At 40.7% G+C, this 23657-nt stretch overlaps 1 protein-coding gene across 1 annotated transcript; it reads right to left on the reverse strand.

Moving 5' to 3' along the window:
• Positions 1-18302: 18302 nt before the first annotated feature.
• Positions 18303-23145, reverse strand: NENF (neudesin neurotrophic factor). Its single transcript, XM_058801872.1, has 4 exons — positions 22958-23145; positions 21755-21815; positions 20707-20810; positions 18303-20134 (listed from the first exon to the last, which is right to left on the reverse strand). Exons 1-4 carry the CDS (start codon positions 23138-23140, stop codon positions 19958-19960), a joined length of 525 nt encoding a protein of 174 aa, XP_058657855.1. The 5' UTR covers positions 23141-23145; the 3' UTR covers positions 18303-19957.
• Positions 23146-23657: the final 512 nt, after the last annotated feature.

Consider the following 23657-nt stretch of genomic DNA (forward strand, 5'->3'; position numbering starts at 1 on the left):
TCAGAACAGACTTAGCTTGGAGTGCCTATGGATCCCCAATCAGATCTCTTTTTTCTGTATCAGACTGAACAGAAATCACCTTGCCTCTAAATTCTGGAAGAGCAGGCTGAGCTGGAATGGAATGGATGCGACTTTATTCACTGGTAGAGAAGAAAAAATAACCCTAACCAACTTGAATTTTTCTGTATGGTACTGTTGATCTTCGGTGCAGTCATCTCATGTCCTTTCCTCCCCTGTGCCCTGGGCACTGCTGCCACAGGGAGAGGGTGCAGTGGCCCGTGGTGCTGTACAGATGTGTGTCCCTTCCAGGCACTGGCCTCAAATCTGCCTTTTTTTGTGCTGTAAATCAGCTCTCCTGGACTGTCTTCTTCACTGCACAGCTTGTGCACTCCTTGCCTGAGTATCCCACAACTTTCCCTGAACTTTTGCTCCCTCTGGTACAGAGGCTCCTCACCTTCCTTTTTCCAGGTGTAGTACAGGAAGATTTTGCTCTTTATCCAGTGCTTTCTGCTTAGGGTTCTAGCAACTAAGTGTGCACCTCCTCATTTCTTACACGGAAAAATAGATATAGGTGACAGTAGCAGTGGAATACAATCACAGCCTGCTCTCCATCAGAGTGTGCAATAGTTAAATAGCTGTCCTGGCTTCAGTAATCTGCATTTTAACCATTCCTTCTGGCAGCTTGATTTGCTTATTTTTTGTGTTTCTATATAATGTTTCTGTGGTATGTGAATCCAACCAAGTCCTGCTTTGTGCCTGCAAGCATCTTGCACTGCATACCTGAGACCACACTCGCCCATATTGCTTCTGTTTTTGCAGTCCCAAGTTGTTGCTGTGCTGTTGCTGCTGGAGCCCACAGTGCTGTCCCTATGTAGTGCAGATGGATACCTGGGATGGGATGGACACCCTGGCATGTGTGAAGCTCCCTTCACCTGGGATCTCGGGAAACAGGATCAGAGTCAGAAATCAGGAGGAACCTGCACGTTCAGTGACGTGATTCAGAAACCTAAATGGGATCAGGGTTGTGCTGTGTGACACAATGAGAAGCTAATGATATTAAAGAATAAAGAACAGTAATTATGCCCTTCTGTTGTAATTTTATGATAAAAACTCATTGATGCCTTCAGTTCTGAGTATGAGCTGTTAACTGGTCAATTGTCAGAAGCCTTTCTCCAGATTTTATTCCGTTCTCAGAAAGACTGTCTTGTCTCTCTACAACAGAAGCCTTTCTCCAGACTGTATTCAGTTCTCAGGTAGGCAGTTTTCCCATCTGCTTTGGCCTGAGAAGAGGAACAGGAGGGAGTTTTTAGAGTCTGTGCCACGCAGCAGTGTCACTCCTCTGTAACCCCAGGCTGGCAAAGCAGCAAATCCAGTTCTGCCTGGCCCTCACGTTCACAGCCAAGGTGGCTGTGTTTATGTGGATGTCCCAGAAAACCAGCAATCTTTCTGGGCCTAGTATTTTGTATCAGGAAAGGTCGATGTTCTCTGCTCCTCACTTGCCTTCAGGAAGCCCTTTACCTGCAGTTTGCCGGATTCCCACACCGGCTTGCACGCAGGGTGTCCCGGCCGGCCGGCAGGCAGCGTTTCCCTGACGAAGGTTGTGTTCTGCCGGGTTGTGTTTCCCTGCCGGAGGTTTCGTGTGTGTTTCTCGGCCGCAAGTTGTGTTTCCCTGCCGGGTTGTGTTCTGCCGCCTTCTCGCGGTCACCCAAGTGCTCGCAGCCTTCGCTCCGAGGCGGGCATTGCCCTCACGCCTTAACGCTGCCCCTGAAGGGCCGTTCTGCTGTTCCGCCTCTGGAAACATTGCCTAAAAGTAACAAAAACTTTAGGAAGAAAGTCTAGAGAGAGCCGCAAAGATGCTCAGAGGGCTGGAGCGCCTTTCCCGTGCTGAGAGAGACGTGGCTGTTCAGCCTGGAGAAGGGAAGGCTCAGGGAAAGCTCATTGTGCCTCAAGGAGCTTAGAGGGAGCCGGTACAAAACAGGGAGAGCAACTTTTTACTCGGGCAAGGATGAACAATTTTATACTGACATAGGAGGGACTTAGAATAGATATTAGGGTAAAGTTCTTTAGTGAGACACTGGCACAGGCTACCCAGAGAAGCTGTGGCTGCTCCATCCCTGGAAGTGTTCAAAGCCAGGCTGGATGGGGCTCCGAGCAACCAGGGACAGTGGGTGGCATCCCTGCCTGGGACAGGGGATTTGGCACTAGATGATCTGTAAGGTCCCATCCCAAACCATTTTATGATTCTATGGTAAGTTCTTAACAGAGGAACTTTGTAACAAAGCTGATTTGAACTGGGACTTGGCTAAAATAATTCAGTTTCAGGGTTTTTTATGATAAAAAAGTACTAGGACACTACTAAACCCTATGCTCCTAACTATCCTAGCTAAGCTCTCAGCAGCCCTAGGAGGATGAATGGGACTCAACCAAAATATTGCTAAAATAATTCAGCTTCAGGTTTAGCTAGCTGTCTCAGCAATCATTTTGTTGTTCCTTGAAGTCAAATGGAGGAAAATCTGTTGAAAAAGTATAAAACATGAGGTCAAGGGATCTGAGTTATTGCTCTGTTTCAACTGTAAAGTGTTGATGAAACTTTGGATGTAGCTTTTTTCCTGCCATTTTCTGTATGGAGAATGGTGTGACAATAACAGCTATTTTATCACAATGTTTGATTGAAACAAGGTCCTTAGTGCAAAGATTATATGGTGTAGAAACCAGTAGTACATTTCCCAATAGAATAGGACCCAAGTTCTTTCAGGGAATCCTATCTCAGCAGTTGTATTTTTTAAAATTCTTGTACAAAATCAGGGTGGCCTCATGCCAAGTATAGATCACCATTTTGAAGTTTTTGGGTAAATTCTTACTGGAAAGCAGAACAAAACTAAGGAAAAATATTTACTTTTCATGTAAGCATTTAAGAATATGTTTTTCAGTTTGTTTAGACCCAAGTGATTAAATAATTGATTAGTAATCAATTGTTGATTTAACCTTTAAATTAAAAAATATTTTGCAATAACTAGAAAGTAATAATAATTCCATTACTGTCTGGTATCCATTCAGCTGTAGTGATGTACAGGTGAAAATTCTACCAAGTACCCTCCTGATAATTAATAACTCTTCTTATAGAAGAAAATACACATGCTTTTTTCTGCACTCCTCCAAAGGAGCAAGTATACAAATAAAGATGTTCATAAGTATTGTTTCCAGCCAGTGTCACTTTTTTCTGCAACAGAGCAGTAATCTGAGAGACTTTATATCTCCAGAGTACAGCAATTAGGGAAGACTTGAAGATTTTCATGAGTAAAGACAGATGAGGTGTCTCTGGTTTTGTCTCTCTTTTCAGAGGCACTGTTCAGCACTCAGCAGATGGACAACTGTAGTTCATTTGAGTGTAATGACTGGGCAGCAAATTTAGCACTGATCAAAGCTGATTTGAGGGGTGGCAGATTTATGTAAATGGGCTGGAGCTCAGTGTGTTGTTGTAAAATCATCTGTGATGGATTTGCTGTGGAGGAAATGGCAGGAATGCCATGGCTGTGACTGCCCACACAAAGCACATCCTCCTGTGCCCATGCCCCAGCAGAGAGCTGCTGCCTGCAGGGCTGGCTTGGCCTGGGACAGCCCCTGACATCCAGGGCTTGGGCCACTCAAGAGTTGCTTGGACTTCTGTCACCTCATATTTTCTGGAAAATCCCCTGGCCCAGGATTTCTCTCCTGGGAAGCTGAGAAGCCTCAGAGAAAAAGGAAAACAATATTATCTCATTTGCTTCTCCTGTGTTTTGCTGCTTTGGAATGTGGTTGGAGATTGTTTATCCAACATGTGAATTGTTTTTACTAAATGACCAATCACTGTCAAGGCTCTGGAGAGAGTCACGAGTTTTTCTTTATTATCTTTTAGGTTTCTGTCTGTATCCTTTCTCTATTCTTTAGTATAGCATTCTTTAATATAATATCCTAACATAAAATAATAAATTAGCCTTCTAAGAACATGGAGTCAGATTCATCATTCCTCCCTTCATCCAGGGGACCCCAAAAATACCACAGACATCAATACACTTTTCTTCAATACATTTAAGTGTGGTGCCCCACCCTTAAGAGTAAGGAAGCACCCAAGATTCATAAATGCTCGTGGGCAAAAGGGATCACAAAAGCCAGAGGGTCTGCAAACAACCAGAAAGTTTTATTAGTGAACTGCAGACTTGGCAGGGACATTGGTGTGTTGGTCCCTGACCTATTGTATAAGCACACGGTGTGGGTTTGGGATAAAGGGCTGGGGTGAAAGGGAAGACAGGAAGGAAGAGATTAATTAAATAGAGGAAAGGAGACAGAAAGAGATCCCCAGTCCTGGTTTCAGCATTGACTCCTCTGCTATTAATTACTAATAATTGTAGGGTATGTCAGTTTTTTTCATAAGCAGCAAATCCTGATAATTTTGGCTCAGTCCATCATATTATCTGGTTTTACCCCATTGACTGATGCACTTTTCTCTTTAAAAGCTCTTTAAACACATCTCTTAACTGTATTCCTAACTCCACATCCTGCATTATTGACAATGAAGTCAGCAATTGCCTGCCTTTAATTCTTTTCTAAATATGGAAGACCAAACCCATTTCCTACTCTTTTCATATAGATCTTTCAAGTTTGTAAGGGTCAAGCTTTAAAAAAAACCAATTACTTAACATGTAGTAACATTATTTATCATGATGTACTTAACATCAACTTAAGAAAGTTGATTCTTCCAAATAAATTACTTCTAAATTAATATTGCTAATATTTACTAAAAAAATGTAACCCTGTTCCCCTTTTTTTCTTCATCTTGTCTTCATATTTTTGAGCTTATAAGCCCTTTTGTTGTGGTTTAGATTTCCAAATAAGCTGTATTTTTATGGACAAGAAATAGTTTAGATATGGCAGGAAAGACGTGGAATTTTTAATGACAAATACTGTATTTCTACTAGTAAAGTTAATAATATGTTTCTCCTTGCTCTTACATGAAGATCACACCACTTAATACTAGGATTTACAACCAATTCTCTGGAATTTTTATCAGTACTAACTGGGAGCTCTATTTACTATACAGATAAAAACAAGTAGTACAAATAGAGTTAAGGTTAAAGAAAATATTTGAAGAGAAGATAGTAAATGTGAAAAATACATCTGAATAGGCAAAGCACTGGGTTGTAGCTTCATGGAAGTTAATAGATCTATCCCAATTCACATGTGGAATCCAGAAACAAAATAATGAAGAAAAAGGGAGAACCAGGGGTGGGACTTTTGGGAACACAGTGAGAAAGTCTGTAGGCTGCATGAAAAATGCACAGCAGAGATTAAAGTAGCGCTTCAGGCACTGGAATATTTTTTTCCTCTCTTTCTGTATGTCCGGTAGTTGGCTCATAGATATTTTCTTGTGCACGCAGGGTCACGGCTGGCTCGGAAGGTGGCGGAGTTGGTCTCCAGGTGTGTTCAGAAGCGCACACATGGAGCAGCCGCTGGATGTCCCTCCTGCTCCGCTTTCCTGCGCAAGGAGCGCCTTCCGGAGGGACGAGCCTGCAGCCGGGAGGGACAAACGGGGCAGTGTGGGAGCAGCTGCTCGCTGCTGCCCAGCTGCCTGCGATGGTGTGACACAACTCTCAGCTCAAGGGATGGTGAGGTGTCAGCAAGACTGACAGATGAGAAATGTGTTTTTCTTCCATTACAAGAGCACTTTCTTCCCCACTCCGTTCTTCTCAGGTTTGCTCTGTGCCACTCTGCTAAACCTGCTGCCAATAACTGAAGACTATTTGAAAAAACAAGTTATAATGCCTTTCTCAACAGTTACCATATGTAAGCAAGTACTCTGTTAGGCTGGATGGCAGAAATGCACCAGGTAAATGTTCTTTTTTCATGCCAGGGGGTTCTGGTCCAGATCAGTTAAGCTGGGAGCACCTTCATATAAACAAGAACTAGATTTCCCCTTTCTGGAAGAGTCTGTACACTCTGTTCTGCAACAGAAATTGAGAGACATACCTTCAGAAGTTCCCATGAAATCCTGCTCTGAAAAAGTGGACATTGGGAGATAATTTTGGTTACCTGTGTGAGTCAGGGGTACAGGACCAGGCTCTTTGTGTTGCTCAGCTGCTGTGTTGGAAAGGCAATGGAAATTATCAGCCCTTGTTTGTTTGGCATCAAAAATACACAAATGCAGCAAAACTTTTCAGAAGCTCTGTGAAGGCTGAGAACCTCAGGGTGTCTGACTTGTGTAGAGCCAAAGAATTCTCCACTGCTGCCCATCACAGAGCTCTCAGGATGGGAACACAGGGGAGAGCAGAGAGGTGCCTCAGGCAGTACTTTCAGAAGGACCATGAAGCTGAGAGCAGGGAATTTGTGTTTCAATGATCTAGCTAGGCTAATATGGGAATTTGGGGTTGGGTTGGAATGTAATAGAGAACTCAAAGTTTCAAGGTAATGTGATGACTAGATCATCAAATCTATTCCTCAAATCTCCATGCTATTTTCAGAAAGTTTCACCTGTATATTGTGAAGTGTATGTTTCCTTATATTCATATTATATCTTCAATTCTTTAAGTTGAAAACCAACCTAGATTACAAATTCTGAATGCTAAAAGTCCGATATATTTCAGGATTTTGCTGGATTTTTTCCCTGTGTATTTTTTTCTCAGCATATATGAAAGGAGTTACATAACTTTTGACTTAAGTGGTCGGCCAATATTTGATCTCCTCTAGTTTATTTATGTCAGAAATGTTTATAAAAAGTGATGTATCTTTGTGTACATTCTTTGTAATCAGAGTAGGATTAAGCTGAGGTCCTGTTTTCCTGAATGTAGCAGAAAAAAAGACAATAGGAAACAGCTCTTTTGGCAGTAGCCCAGGCCTCTCTCTTCTTTCTGAGGGCTGCACTCAGAAAATCCTTGCTCCCTTTTTTCCTCTCTTTCTGGTAATTCAGGATCATTCTACAAAGTGCTTCACTGGTTTGGGGTGTTTTCTTACCTACATTTGTAATATTCCTTCCTGGGCCACACAATTTTGCTAAAATTCCATACACACACTTTTGTGTTTGCATCCACATGACTCAGATTATTTTTTTTTTTTTCTTGTCTTGTGGCTGATGCTTGGGTGGCAAATACCTATTTCTCTGCATCTTCAGCTATATTTCAAACACATTTTTTTCTCTGGGACTACAAACTGGTTTCATTCCACTCCATTTTCTGCTGGGTTTCTCTGAGGCCATTCAGGAAAACAGGCAGGAAAAGACATTTTGGTCTCTCTTAACTCAGACAGTGAAATTTAAGGAATATCAGAAGTGTTGTTTAACATTCTAAACTAAACATTAAACAGGGGAGGTGCTTATTACCATGTTCTTAAAGTCTGGGGCAGTCAAATCTGCATTTTGCTATAATGAATATTTAAAAGGCCCTTAGTCCTTCTGGATTTTCGCTTTTCCAGGGTTGTATTGAGAAAGATGTTTGCCTAATCCTGACTATGCATAAAAACAATAATCAGAAGTGGTTATTCTGTGCAAAAGCCAAAATGCATGGTTGTTATCTTAGACTGGCAGTGAAACCCCTGGAGACCTATTTAATTATGTAAATTAGCATGAAATTAGAAAATTATATTTACTTTGAATTTGGGAGGGGAACGTTTGGTTTTTTCCCCTGCAAAACCAAGAATAGCATTATCAAAACATATGGGTTTTTTCTACAGCTTTTAGCTAGATTTAGCAGTTGCTTTAGGTTCATAAGTAGCTACCTCATCATAAGTAGCTACCTCATCTGTATCTTGCAACAATATTTGTCAAAACTCCCAGTAGTGTGGATGTCTTAATATTCTTCATAAGGAGAAATGAAGGAAAGGGATAATAATGTACACAGATGCACAGTGAAGTACAGAGCTCTGAAATTCCAAAGTTGTTTTTTTTAACCAAAAGCAAATGTCCATTTAAGAATTATGGAAGAATAGTGGATATGTAATTGTGTTCATAATCAGAGAGGTGCTTTTTTGGTGCTTTAAATAATGTAAAATATGTAGGTTTTTGAGCAGCATAGAAATCATGAAAGTTGATAGTATATAGGAGGTTACTGTGGTCTAGGGAAAAGGGGGGACTGGATTCTAAAATAGTGAAATTCAGCATAGCTCAGTTGGAGTTCTGTGTTTCTATTGATGTACACTAGTTGAAAATTAGTTTATGATTTTATTAGTTGCATAGAAACAAAACAAACAAAAAAGTACTGCTATGAAAGCATCCATCTAGGAAAACATTTGCGGGGGGAAGAATACAGTGAAAACAGCACTCTTTCTAAATTAAATTTACTATTGCCTTTAACAAAGTTTCCTGGTAGGGAGTTCCTGAAAAAGGTGGACTGAAATGTGAAGCAAACAGTCAATGCTCTTTTAGCTGCCTTGATGGTATATTTACAAGAATACATTTCTTAAATATTTTTTTTTCATTACTTCTAAAGAAAAAAGAAATGCTTCATAACCATCTGGAGGAGCATTTGCTATGATTGTTTCCAAAGGGGCAGCTTAAGAGTTTCATAAATATCAAAGTTAATAGGCTCCTAGAAACAAGGAAAATTGCCTGTAGGTGATTTCTATTTACACAGAAACAGCTCCTCTCTGAACTGCAGTCTTCTCTAAACTTTCTCTCCAGGCCTGTTGCCTATTACTGTGCTGTCCTGTTCCTACTTCCTTTAGCTGGTTTGAATCAACAGTGGGTAGAGCAATGCTTATATGAAATGTACTTGAGGGTGAAACACAATCTCACAAATTACAGAAAATAAACAATGTTAAGTGTAGCTTGTGGCTATAGGCAGATCAGAAGCAGTCTAATGAGAACACATTGGCTTTTTGGAAATGAAACAGCTCTGCCACATTGTCATAAAGCCATAGTTAGGGCTGGGTTTGAAGAAGAGAAAATCTTCCACAAAGTGGCTTCCAGAAGGAAGTCTGAGAAATAATTTTTTAAATTTTTTTTTTATTTATTTGCTATTTGGTATGTGGTAGGAGATGCCTCTCCTTTATTTTTGCACCTCCTGATGTTAAGGCACTTAATGGATAACTTTTACTAAAAATATAAAATCATTGTTTTCTGCGTAAGTAGGATAATATGTGTATGCCTCATAATGGTCATACTTGGAATAAGAGCTCCTTCCTCTCTTAAAGGTGCAGGAAAACATCATTATCATCACCCAGCTCACAGAATCATGCTTGGGAAAGGATGTGCACTATGACAAGATGTGCTAGAAATGGGCTTTTCCTGTTGGGCTTTCATCAGGCTTTGAGTCCTGATGGGCTTTCTGCTGGCAGAGCCTTAAAGCTCCTTAGGCAGAGCTGGTTTTACAGAGGCAGCAGGAGCCGGAAACAAGGCTGAGCAGTGCTGGTTATTGCATGGGAAGAGGCTGGTGACAACTGCAGGGGCTGTCCCTGTGAGAGCTGAGCTCGTTCCAGCCAGGAAGGGCTGGTGAATTGTGATTTAGTTCACAATATTGGGATGCCCATTAGATAAAAATGAAGAGTGCCTTGCTTTATTCTTCTTTGCTGTTCCATGTTCTGGTAATTTCATTTTATGTGTGGATAGCTGTTCGTCATGTTAGATATTTGGATTTCACATTCCTCATGTTTCCTAAATTCTTGTTGGTGGGGAAGAAACATTCAAAAAGTTGTGGCAAGTTTCAGAAGTCTGGTATCAGATGCTTTTCGCAGGACCTTTTATAGAAACTGTTATTTTTGAAAGCTAACTCAGGAAGAACATTGTTGCTGTTAGCACCCTTGGGGGACTGGCTCCTTCTAGAAAATAAATGTATGCTAGCAAAGACGATGTTGTAGTCTTGACTGAAGAGTGAGCTTTTAATTCCTTCAGCTGCTGTTTTTTAGCAAATCCATCCCTGATTCTGTCTTGCAGGGTGTAGAGTAAAATAAGGAAAAACATTTTTTCTCCTTCAGGCAGCAAGTAAGCCTCTCCCTCCCTCCTTCTGTCCATCCAGCTGCAGCTGAACAAAAAACATCACAGGAACTTAAGGGGAGAAATATAATCCAAGATCTAGTTCTCCTAATCACTATGTACAATATAAAATAATACTTCATTCCCAACAGCTCACTCTATAGCATGTGTTTCTTCTTTCCCCACTTCACTGGTCTGAAATAATTCCTGCTGGTTCTGGCAGGAACCAGCCGCACAGTGAGGCTGGCTCTGGACTTCTCTTACTCTGCTGTGGCTGGCAACCTCAAAATTTCCATTACCTCTCTCTCCCTTGATTGTGGGGGTCCTTCTCTCCTCTTACTCTCTTTTTATCACTGATTTCTCCCTCCTCCTCATGTAATTCTTTTGTTTTCTTGATTCTCCAAGAGCTTTCCAGTTTGCCCCACACTGGCAGGATGGAGTCCTACTGTTTATTTTGTTCTGCCTGATTGGGAAACTTAGCAATCCTTGGACTTCTCCAAACTGTGTAATTGAATTGTCTAGAGTGTTAATCATCATTGGATTATTCTGACATTATCGATGCAAAAATATGTACATTAAAATAATAACATAATTGCAGAATTTGCTTTTAGCATGAATATATTTTTTCTTAGTGACACTGAAATGATTTACTACTCCCAATATTTATATATTGTTTTGACAGATATGCAGTGGACTGTGAGTAATTTTAAGGTGGTACAGTTTATTCCATGCTGCTTAAAAGCAAGGATTTCCCCCCTCCCCTTTTACCCCATCACATTTTATCATTAATGGACTGTGAGTAATTTTAAGGTGGTACAGTTTATTCCATGCTGCTTAAAAGCAAGGATTTCCCCCCTCCCCTTTTACCCCATCACATTTTATCATTAATGGACACATTTGAATTGTCAGCTTTCCCAAAACCTTGGTGTATTGGCTGGAATGATCAGAATAATTGCTTAACCATGTCATCCCTAACTAGGAGTACTGAACATGCTCTTGCTTTATCTTTTCCCTAGTAGTTCTTCTGGTTGTTTTTTTTTTTTTTTTATTTATCCTGTTAGTTTAAACATAAGAAATACAAGCCACAAGTAATGTGGAAATGGAGGCTGCCAGCAGCTGTGTGGGCTAAGAGTAAACTTTTGGCTTTGTCTGGAGGCAGGATGCTAAGGCAGCTCAGCTGGCAGGTTAATGGTGATTGTCATGAATATTAAATGACAGAACCAAAACAAAACTCCCAGAGAGACACTTGTGCACAAATCTTACATAGCAACACAAGCAGCTCAGACAGCTGGCTCTCTGTAGGCTCTCTTGAAAGAAAACAGTGCTGGGGTGTATTAGGATGATTTTTATCAACCAGAAAGCCAATTTGGGATGCACTGGTTGAAAGTTAGAGGCCTTAATGATTTACAGCTTGAGGCAAAAATCTGTTTTCTGAAGTAGATAAATAACAGGTAAATTATATCTATGCTGTTCTCCCTTGGATTAAGTGCTTTGTAATATTTTTTGGGTTTTGTGCTGTCTGAAAATGTGTAAACAAATGTGTATCAGCCTTACTGTTAAAGTTCATACCAGCTCTCTGGAGTGCAAATATAATCCCACTTTTCCCTCTGAAGTTCCTCTAATCCCTTTGTTGTTGTTGTTGTTATTGTTGTTGATTTGGCTTTTTGCTTTGGTTTGGTTTTTTTCTCTTAAAGAAAAAAGAAAAAAAAGCCACAAACAAACAAAAAACCATATTGCAGGGCACAAAATAATGAACTGCATTTGAATTTGTTTCTGTCTTGTGATTTGTCCCAGACAGGGTTAGAATTTGCTATTCACAGAGTACCTCCTTTGGCTCCTGTGGTGTAAAGCTACCTGTATCTCCAGGTACATGGAAAAAATTGCAAAATAATGAAAATTCAAGAAGCCTGGATTTATTTGAAGTAACACCAGCAGAGATCTGGATGATTCCATTAAAAACACTGCAGTCATGCTGTTTCTAAAAGGATATCTAAAGGTGAGACATCTCCAGGGCCTAGACAGTAATCTTTGTTACATTTTTAAGTGGGGATCAGATCCTTGCACATACTTTCCTTGACTTTCATGGTTATTTAAATTTATACCAACTTAATATGTGGTTCAGTGATTTCCATCCTCCAAAAGGAATGAGCTGAAATAACAGAGTAGGTTTCCTCAGATAACTGCATGTTGGCATGATCCATTTTGTGGTGTTATTCTGAGTATAAAAAGATAAAGTAAATCTAAACTATTTTTAGGTGCAATGAGTCAGTCTAAATGAGTTGATGGAAAAAGATAAAAATGAAAGGACAGTCCAGTTAGAGGAAGTTATGGAGAGTAATGCTTTTATATAAACATTCTACAGAAATTATTTGGCTTTCCAAACTCTGTCTATAAATCAAGAAGTGCTTTGCAGTAGCTCATGGAGACCTCTCAGGTCTAGCTGTCTACTTTTATTTCAATTTCATTGAAAACAGATTTCTTATATACATATTTAAAGTAGATTTTTTTAAGTATTTTTGTAAATAATTAATGCAGGTATCCCAGTGATTATTATGTGTCTACCAGCAGTGTGCACAATGAAAAATACAAGTGGCCAGCAGATTCCCAGCTGTAAAGAAAACACATTCAGTGAGATGATTTTTCAGCTAGCACCAGGAAAAACCCTGATTTATTTCTGTTGTTCTTAAATCAAACAGCCTAGTGGAGGGTTTTTTTTAAGGGTAACATAAACCAGATATATTTCAAAGACTTAGACTAGCTTATATTTGTGTTTCCACAGTACCATGAGGAATTTACACACACTGCCTCCAACAGGCCTTGCAACAAAATGAGCTGCAGTATTGTAAAAGAATGGTTTGTAACTATTTTCCTTTGTATTAAAGCTTCCCATAAATACATATTGCTTGGATCAGCATGGGGTAAACCTCACTCACTTCAGCTGAAAGATGAAGCAGCACTAAGTGATACCTCTTTGGAGTGAGGAAAGTAAAGTTAGAGTTCCATAAAGTAGCATTCTTGATGCTATAGCCATCTTGGGGTCCCGCCAGCCCAAATGTCCAGCCAACATTACCTTCCTCAAGAGGCTGGAAGTCACAGCAGGGATAAAAGTCACAAGGAATTCAAGGAAAACACCAGCTTATTTAACAGCTAGGGAGCCATTAAGGATGGCAAAGCTGTAGTGAAGCTGAGAACTGCAGCCCCATTTCTGTGTCCCAGGTCACCTCTTCACTGGCTAAAGCCTTCTTTCACTTCCAGCCTTCTTTCTTAAACTTCAATGGGCATCATTTAAAGACAAAATGGGAAAAACTGGTAAGTTATGGTCTGAACAGCAGCAGTGTGATTTTCCATGAACCCAGGCACCTGCAAGGTATCAAAACCAAAGGCATCATATTTTTGGAAAATGAGGCTGAGGTTGTCAAGCAAGGAGCCAGCAGTATGAGCTGTTTAATTCAGGCTGATTTCGCCAGAGCTGTATCCAAGAGGGTGTCACACTTTTCTGTTCTCAAGTCCAACCTTATCTTTGAGAGCATCAGCAAGTTTCACCTCTTCTGAAAGAGCACTCTCCTGTGATTTATTTATAATCTCCTGCTGCTTCTTGTAAGTGGAGTTTCACTCCCCTTCCTTTGCTCTGCCTCACATCAATATATTGCACTGGAAGGCTGCTGCTTCACATATGAACCTTTCAGCAGCCTGTTTTCTTCCAGCTGCAGGACATGCTAAGCTCAAAGGAGACCACTCAGAGGAATAGGAAGGAATTCAGGGACAATTATTATATTTGATGTGTAGAATCACAGAGTCTCAGCACATACCAAACATCTCTGCTAAGCTCATGTTCCTAAAATCCTTTCAAGTTCACTAAAATGGATAGGTTGGTCTTTACACACATTAATACTGAGAGTTTTTCAGCTATCCCTACAAGCTCATTTCTGCCTATCATTTTTGTTGTGTCAGGGTGCTATTTGTGACCTGGTCAGTTTAAGAAATACATGGAATACAACCTGTTTTAAAAGACTCTAAGATTGCTGCTGCCTTTGTCTAAATTGCTGGATCTGTCTGTTATGTTTATCAGGTGCACGTGTACCTTTGTCCTTGTGTAACATGAAAATACTTCAGAAATGCCTTGAAGGTCCTACTGCCCTATTCTTAAAAAGTCTTGCGTCTATTTTAAAGTACAGAGCATGGTGAAACAATATATAAGGAAAAATCCTTGAAATGCCTGATGCACTTCCAAACATGTTACCTAAGAATGTGATCTCAAGTTAAACATGGAATCCCTTTGATTACCACTTTTGCCTTAAGTATACTTGGGTGTGCTGCACAGTTCAGAATGAACACTTTGCTTTTTTTGTGTTCACTTGTTAGTAAAGTTTTTAGGAGTTTTGCTCAAACTTGAAAATTAATAAAGGGATAAATGTAATTAATAATTTTGAGTTTACCTGGGCTTTTATCTGCAGTGTAAAATAAAGGCTATGGAGCCACAGCCCCCAACAAGGCAAATAACCTTGCTAGGATACTCTTGATCTGCCATGGCTATTTTGAACCAGCTATCAGTTTAATCTATAAAGTTACCCTCCAGGCAGTGGCTTGCTTGGTAACTAGTTCTGTGTATCCAACACAAATGATTTTAGAATCCCTGCAAAGCAGCACAGAACAAGGCATGAGGAAGTTTTCAGTCACCATCTAATTCTTAGGCCTGGCTTGATTCAGTTCATGTGTTTGACACTTTGTATGCCACTATCTGAGTTGTTGTAATCTTTAATACCCCAGCAGAAGTGGATTTAAATTTTCACAATGCAAGGGTTTAGATTCAAGTCTTTTTCAAGGCTTTATCTGCTGCCTTTGCACAGTATGGGAAAACTTTCAGCAAAATCTGGAAGGTAAAATATAGACCCTGGGACATTGATTTCTTTTCCTTTTTCAGACAGGTTTCTTTAAGTAGAGGGAAAATTAGGTCATATTTTGATTTCTCTTGGCTGGCTTATCTCCAAGATGGCCTGCATCCAGTTTCTTCTAAACTTGTCACTTCTCAGGAGATAATATCTCATGTCAGAATGATAAAGAAGTACTGCAGAGCAAGGTAAGCTGAACATTCATCAACAGAACAAAATTTCTGATGGCAAGAGCTACAAATAACTTACAGGAAACATGAAAAGAAATTGTTTATTCAAGAGTACTTCCTGTGGCTCTGCAGTTCATCCAGGTGGACAAGCTCTATTTTTCACAGAACATTCATCTCTGTTTCTCTTCATTTGGATTTCTCATCAACAGGTTACCCAAGCCAAGATTTAAGTGTAAGTTTTGTAAACAAGTAAATCATGACTCACACTTTCTACTGAACAGAAAGAAAAAAGCTAAACCAAAAGGTGTTATACAAAGCCCAACAGATGGATAAGGGTGCAAGTTTGCATTGTTTTCTTTGGCCATATTTGACCAAAGCAAAAATAGGAAGCACTGCTATCAGACCTGCTCTGCCACATCTACCTTGCCAGTATCAATTGTCCCAGCAGCACACTAAGATAAATTCTCATTTCCCACCTATTTTCTTTTCTGGGTTTGGGTTATTTTGGACATGCCAAAGTCAAAATCATGCCTATTAGAGTATTTCTAGCAGTGATGCCCACCTATCATACATGCAGGTCTTTGACACACTGACTGACTACAGAGGGGAAAAATCACCTTTTGGTACAGCACCGAGTTTTCTACCAAAGCAGACAGACACACTGTACATTATAATTTTCTGAACTGGCACTCAGAGACAGAGCTCTGAGTGACGTGCTACAAATCTAAAAGTTCAGTGTTTTTTGTTTGCTTCAAAGCATTCACAGACAAGTACTAGCTTGTTTGAAAACTGCCATGCTGTATACCATGTAAATAGCTTTCAGATTATAGATTCATGTGCACTTTTATGAATATTACTTATGGGGCACAGATTTGTCATATAAATTGCATGGTTTGTATTTTTTTCCCATATGGAGAGGAAAACATTGGGCAAAGGAATAAATGGATGATGGGTAACAGTGTGTGATTGTCATCACTTACAACAGTTCTGGGATTTCAAGACATCCAGTGTTCATCTGAAAATATGCAAATACTAATCAGAGCTGCTCAGCACATTTTCCTGATGTGCAGCTGAATCCTTCTGAACAGCAGCTTTTTCACTCACAAAAGTAGGCAATGCTTTATTCACTTTTTTTCCTTTCAGTTCAACCAGATTAGATGAAAAATTAGCATTGGGCTTCCTAAGTGGATCTTTACATATCTCTTCCATTTTCTCTTGAGCAAATGCAAATTACATTGAGCCCATTTCAGATAAATATATTCATCTATAAGAGACAGAATACATATGTGAAAGTCATCTAAACCATTTTGTATTGTTCTGCAGGTTCTTGGGAGTCTCATGAGGGAAAACGACAGCAATTTAATATCTTTCCAAACTATCATTAGTTGAATGTATTGCCTGATAGTGGTTTTAGAGCAACAGTAAAAGGAGGTGATTTACAAACTGTTTTGAGGCTGCCTCCATTCCAGAGCACAATCCTTAAACAGATAAGCATCCTCTTTTAATTTTTACTTAAACATGGAAGTCGGCCAGGTCTGACAAGTGCAGTCTGAACTGTGATCCCACTGTGGTTCCTACACTGATGTTGTGATGAATTCACAGTCAGTGGTACCAGCAGACCACAAAGTTAGCAGCCTATGCTGCAGTTTTCAAAGGATCACAGGGATCACAAAGGATCTTCTGCCTTTTCTGCAGAAGAAAACTAATACAAAACCTGATTTAAGACTCATATTTTGGCAAAAGGCTACAAAAAAAATGGTGTCCATATACATATTATGGATATAAAATAAATAACTTTGTCTTATCCTAAATTCTTGGAAAAACCTCAGCTGCTCAATCTGCAGGATTCAGAGCCCCTGCATTCCAGCAGGTGGTCTTGGTAACATTAGGATGCAATAACTAATAACACGTTCTTAGGAGGATTTCTCTTCACTGCACTTTCTACAACTGCAAAAAAGTAAAGAGAATACTTTGATTTGCATTTCATAAACCCTTTACTGAATTTTTGTTGCTTATTCTTGCAGTCCTAATGCTTCAGTTGTTAATAAGAGAAGTCCTTAAATAGGGATGATAGAATTTATCCTGTCACAAATGTGTTAGGGTCAAAGTGAGGGACTTTGGAAAAGAGTGCCAGCTGGGAAACACCAACTCAGATTATGCATCATCTATGTAAGTGAACCCATCTGATAATTCTTAACATTCTGAAGAGTAAACTTTTATTAAATACTAAAGGAAGGCAATTCTTGGTGCAGCAATTCATAAAACCTTAGACTTAAGTTAGCAAGATGGATGTTGGAAGCACACAGTAAAAATAATGACATTTGCAATGCTATCTGGAAGCAGCAAGCAAATTGAAAAGAAATTCTAGACTCTCCAAAGGAGGTGTGGAGTAGGAGGGCTACAACAGGGCTTTGCACAGCTTGCTTGTTTTGAGTGTAATTTATAGATCATGAGGACACCTGTTTTACTGGAATAATACAGAGGTCAGGGAAATGCAGCTGCCTGAACCAAGCAGCCATAGCTAACAGTTGGCTTTTAAGCAAAATCCATTTCAGGCCATTGGCAAGTAAAACAATCTTAGACATAAAGTAGTGTTGTTGAATTAATGCTAAAAGAAATACTGTGCTACTCTAAATGCATTTTGAAAAAGCAGTCAGTGAAAACGTGTCAAGGATGTGTCCACTTAAAGCCTTATTGTTGTAACACTTCTGTTGAGTGGAAACCCCAAGTGAAATAGCCTAGAAAGTGACTAAATGTGAAACCTTCAGTTTCCAGATGGAAATAAAAACAAAAAGGAAATGTTTTGCTTTCTAAAGTGCATTCAGTTGTGATAACCTTGTCTTTCATAACAGAAAGGAAGGACTAAAACATCTCCCTCACAGACGAGTGAGAGCAGGCTGAATTTGTGAGGATCTTGCAGTACAAGAGGCGTTTTATATCACCATTTCCTGTTGCAACAGGAGCACTTCCTCATGGAAAAGAACCTGAAACTCAGTACAAGCAGAAGCTGAGTTACCTGCATTGACATCAGCAAAGGTGATTTCATAGAGAGAACAGGGAAAGCAGGGAGAGAACAGGAACACTGAGCCACTCAGTGGTGATGAGCTGCAGTTGAGCTACAAAGGGGTTTTATTTTGAAAAGCAGCTGGATATTGTGATGCCAGATGAAGCAAGGATTTCTACAGTAATCACAGCAGCACAACTACTGAAGCTGCCCCATCAGGATGCATGCAAGGAAAGGAGGAGAAGGGCAAAAAAAACTACTAGGCACTGAAAAATTATTTGTGAAATGTTGGCAAACAGCCTACAACCATAACCACCAAACCCACATGCACTCCCACAAAGACAACAGGTATCATCAAGGAGCAAACTCCCAGCTGCTCTTGGTCTCTAATCAAAAGAGCAGCAGTAATACTAATAATAAATAATAACACAAAATAATAACTACCAGAAGCAATAGTAATTTCTTGGATGCTGATTTATTTTTTCTGCTCAGAGCACCATCCAACAGTGGGAGGGCCCATGGAGTCCCTCCAGCAAATGAAGTGGTCTAATGGTGGGAAACAAAACAAATCTAGAATAAAATGTATAAGATTGTGAAAGAATGGGCAAATACATAGAAACAGCTTTTCTAGTTATTCAACTGACAGGCAGCTGTCCCCTGCAAGCTAGAAGGTGGAGAATCATCTAATAAAGTCTTCCCTTCATAGAAAGTTACCCAAATGCTTAAGAAGTAGAACAACAATACAGAATCATACTTTTATTATATCTGTATCATTAATACAGAGTCAGAAGCAGCTGCTTAGCTTTTCCCATATCAATCAAAACGGTGACAGTGACAGATAAATCCACATATGGGACAATTCACATTCTACTTAAGTTAGTGAAAGTCAGGGGTTAGCAGCACTTTGTACAGCTCAGGCTTTTACAGTCCTCTTGTGCTGGAAGGCTGCCAGGGAAATGCCATCAGGGGGGTTTGCTCTCACACTGCAGGATCTGCAGTTTTGTATCAGGTGAAGAGGAACACGGCACTGCACTCTCCATTAAAACAGCAGTGGTGATGCCAGGGTAAGAACAAAGAAAAACTAAGAGACAAAAAATGAGAGCTGAAATTGTTAATATAAAAATGCTAACAAAGTTCACGGGACACTGAGCTGCTATAAAAAACCTGTGCTGTAAGAGTATGTGGCAAACAGTGGGCTATGATTTCCTCTTTTTGTCAGAGAAAGATAGAAGGAAATCATCATAATCTAATACAGATGACATCTTTGATAATTATTTTTAAAAAGTAAAGTGTCATTTATCCAAACCAAACATAATAGTCTTACTTAAAATGTCACAGTAGTCCTCATGGGGGGAAAAAAGATTTATTTTTCTCAGTTTACAGCTGTAGGATTTGCAGAAATACTCCACAGTAACTGCATTTGAGGAGACTGATTAACTTTATATCCAGTATTCTCAAACCTATCAAATATTAAACTCCATAATGTTTTTGAAAATGTAAGCCTGTATATAATGTATTGCACCTGTCTGTACTTGTGATACCTACACTCACATGAAGCACAAAGAATTGATGTTAGCTTGTCCAAATAATTCATTTACACTTTTCCAAGGAGTGGGAAACAACTTGGGATTTACAAAAAGACCAGTCATATTTCAATTATTAAAAGCTTTCTTCTTCTAAGGAATGTAATTTTACATTATACACTTCTTAACAGAGAAATCCTCGCAGAAAGAACTTGCAGGTTAAATAATTCCTGTAATTCCCAGCAAACAGCCCAGGTGTATGACACTACTACAGATCTGTTTGTTTCCTCTATGCTGTGTGTACATACACACTTATTTTCTGAGCAGAGAACTGACTCATGGTAGCTAATTGTAGTAATGAACTCCACAGCACGGGGAATTAATTTAATATTCTGCTGTGCCTCTGCCCAGGCATTCTCTAGGTACAAAAATGTTCCTCAAAACTCATCTTTAATGCTGAAATGTGGCTGATCTTCAGGTTTAAAGTCCAGGTTGGGGCTGCCATCCTCATTCAGAATTCGCCGAGAAGTATAGCCAACAATTGGATATTTGGCTTTATAAACATTATTGAAGATGTCATCCAGGGACTTCAGCTCCTCCTCTGTGAGCCCTGTCTAAAGGAAACAGGGAAATCAAAGTCCTGCCTCAAAGAAATAAAACCAGAGATATTTACATGTTTGGGGTTTTTTTTTTAATGATTACTGTAAACTTTAGGGTCAGCTTTTGGGTTTACACAGCAGAGCATGATGAACAAAATTGATAGCACAGCCTGTAATTGTGTTCTTTCCATTCAAATTCAGCCTTGACAAAACTTTAAGGTATTCAGGTCAGACAAGCAACAACCCATCACCAGATCTAGCATTCACTGCCACATCAGGATACACCAAAACAAAGAAAGGGATTTACTGTCTTTGTGAGCATCTTTTTAAATAGCAGGCAATCTCCCTTTTATATGCTTACAGAAGTTGTATTGATTCCAGAAATGAAAAACTTTCCTCTTGAAGGCTGTTAGCACCTTTCATGACCACTAAATATGTTTTATGTATCTAAAGAGAACTAATGCATTTTGATTTTAAATATGTGAGTCAAGTTATATAAATACAAACAATTTAAAACCATCATTCATCATCTTGCATAATAATAAAAATTTGAAAAGTGGAATTAAACTGATGGCCCATTTTCTTACTGTGTCATGTGTAAGATCTGCTGGATCCAGAGACATCTTTGCAACTCCTCTTGTTGAGTCTTTTCCAGCCAAAGCATTGTATGGGGCTCCTTTTCCATAAAATTCTGTCAGATTAAAAAAAAAAAAAATCCAGTGATGATCTGACAATGTACAGGGTATGTTCAGCCTCTACCCTTCACCAGACTGTGAACTGAATGTCAATGAACTGAAAGCAACAATTCAAGTCTAAAACTCTTCTTTTCAGAACTGACTTTGGATTTCCTACTTGTTGGGCTTGTACAGCTGTTGAACTTCCTATACTGCATTCTTAAAATTTACCTATTATTTAGGGAATTGTGCTTTACATTCTGATGAGATGTTTGTGGACCCCAGAATTCGCAAGCTCTGTGTAATTTAGGATTTGAGATCAGCCAACCCAACATGTATGCCCAGACAAGGTTAGTACAAACACAGTAACAAGCCATTGGTTTACTTATGATGACACCCAGACAAGTGTCTGACACCCTCATGGTCCCTTCAAACCTTTTATAGCAAATCTGGATTAAGTAGCAGGAGCTCAGATGAAAACATTTGCAGTTCTCAGGGAGGGCACAAAGAGCAATGGGTGTGAGCACCAGCACAGAAGGAAAAGATGCAGCTGCAGCAGTGTTGATATTGTGCAGTGGGTACATCCACACTAGGTTTGATCTGCTCAGCTCCTGTACCCAGGGCAGTGAAATGCTGTAGCTTCCCCAGATGTGCCCTGACCCCACATCTGGCAAGGACTCAGGGAGCTGGGAAGTTCTGCCAGTTTTCATTAGCAGTGCCCAAGCTACCTAGACAGGGCTGGCTTGTCTGTCTGCATGTTGTGATCTCAAGCCAGTGCAAGTTCTAGACAAAACCTTAGTAGGGGAGCTGTCAGAGAAGGAAAATCAAGTTTTTTAGAAGAGGAAAAAGTGTATCTTTTTGTTGCAATTGAACTGCAGGCTTCCAATGCACTGGGAATGTTTAAAACCAAATGTCTGAATAATAACATGAAAGCAAAGTAGCAGAGGAGAAGCACACCAACCTTTTCCAGAGGTGACATCAAACACTACTCCCTTCACTGCCAGGTAGATGGGCTGTCCTTCCTGGAGGGAAAGCCATCAATACATCCTCAGCACTTAAGCACAGGCAAAAAGCAGTTTATTTCAGCTGTGAAATCCACAAGCTCTTAGGACACAAATTCTTTGTTGTACGTTCACTCTTGTTTTACCACCATACACGTTCCCTCTCTTGATGTCACATGCTTGTGCTTTAAACTGCCCCTAATATTATTTGGGGGTTCAACCATAAGCAATGAGAATCTTTTTAATCTAAACAACCATAGAAGACAAGTCCCTTTTGCAAGTCACCTCCTGTCTGCACACTAGTCTGCTTGAAGATTGTGAACTGCATCTTTCTATTCCTAATGCAGATGGATATTGCCCAAAATAAAAGGGTGTGTGGCCAACAGCATTATTTGATTAAGAAAGAAAGATAAATACATAAACACACGTAAATCTGATCTGCTGACATCTGTTTTACTTAATAAGCCAGTGCTTCTGCTTTGTGTTTCATACATAAGATATCATTTTAGTCAGACATTGGATAGTCTCTTCAAAGTATCTAGAGAAGACCCTGAGAAGGTCAGACAGCAAGTGTTTCAAAAGAGAAGCAGATGTGTATCAATACAGGACCTCATCATTTTGAATCTGGAGTTCGGCTGAGCCTTCTGAACCACAGGAAGCTAAACACTCCTAAGTTAAAACTGTCTTCTTGTTGTGATAATCTTGGTGGGGTTTTGTTGTTGCTGTTGTTTTTGGATTTATTTTTTTTTAAGTCTAAGTACGTGGTTAATAAATTACTGAGAGAAAATGAACTTTGGCTCCAACTCATGGTAATCTGAAATTCTCTGGCAGGAGCACCTTGCCAAGCAGGGAGCGAGCAGAATGGCACATGGCACCCAATTACCTAACGGTGTGTGCAGCATCAGCCGCGGCAGCTGCCAGCCGCACCGGGGCAGGGGCTGGAGCGCACGGGTACCGCAAACCTCCCACAAACCACGGCAAACCTCCCACAAACCGCTGCCCGAGAAGCAAGAGCTGCCCAGAACGACAGGGCAGGAAGGATGGCGGGGCGGCACGGCAGCAGAGCACGAGAAACCCGAGCTCGGCGGCGGCTCCAGCGCTCGGAGCGCCGGGGCTGTGCGGGCCCGGCCCGGCCTTAGCGCAGGGCGGCGGCCCGGCCCTACCTGGTGCCCGTCGTATCTGGCCAGTTCGGGCTCGGTGAAGAGCCGCACGGGGTCCTCGGCCGGCGGCCTGAAGCGCAGCTCGGGCTCGGCGCTGGCGGCCGGCAGCAGCAGCAGCAGCAGCAGCAGGCAGGGCAGCGGCAGCGGCAGGCAGGGCAGCGGGCCCCGGGCCGCAGCGCCCGCCATGGCGCGGAGCGCGCACCGCCCCCGGCCTGCGGCCCGAGAAGGGAGCGGGGTGGGACCGCAGTTAAGGGAACGCCATGGAGAAGCCCCAGGAACAGCCCGGGGTTTACAACAGTTCTTGAAAAACAACAGCCTCCTCGCACAGCGCTGAGGGGCATGGCAGGGCTCGGAGGGAGCTTATGGCGCTCCAGGACGGCCTGAAGGGAGGCTGCAGCAAAGTGCGGGTCTGCCGCTTCTCACGGGTAACCATCGATGGGACAAAGGGAAATGGCCTCAGGTTGTGCCAGGGAGATTTAGATTGGATTTTACGGAAGGCTTCTCTACAGAAAGGGTGGTCAGGCATTGGAACAGGCTGCCCTGGGCAGTGGTGGAGTCACCATCGCTAGAGGTAGTTAAAAGAAACATGGATGTGGCGCCTAAGGACGTGGTTTACAGATGGACTTGGTGGCACCATAACGGACACCTAATAAAAATGATTTCTCAATTTTCCTCCTTCTTCCCCTCTTGAAGTTTCTCTGCT

The sequence above is a fragment of the Ammospiza caudacuta genome, chromosome 3, assembly GCF_027887145.1.
Source record: "Ammospiza caudacuta isolate bAmmCau1 chromosome 3, bAmmCau1.pri, whole genome shotgun sequence".
In the NCBI taxonomy this organism is placed as follows: Eukaryota; Metazoa; Chordata; class Aves; order Passeriformes; family Passerellidae; genus Ammospiza; species Ammospiza caudacuta.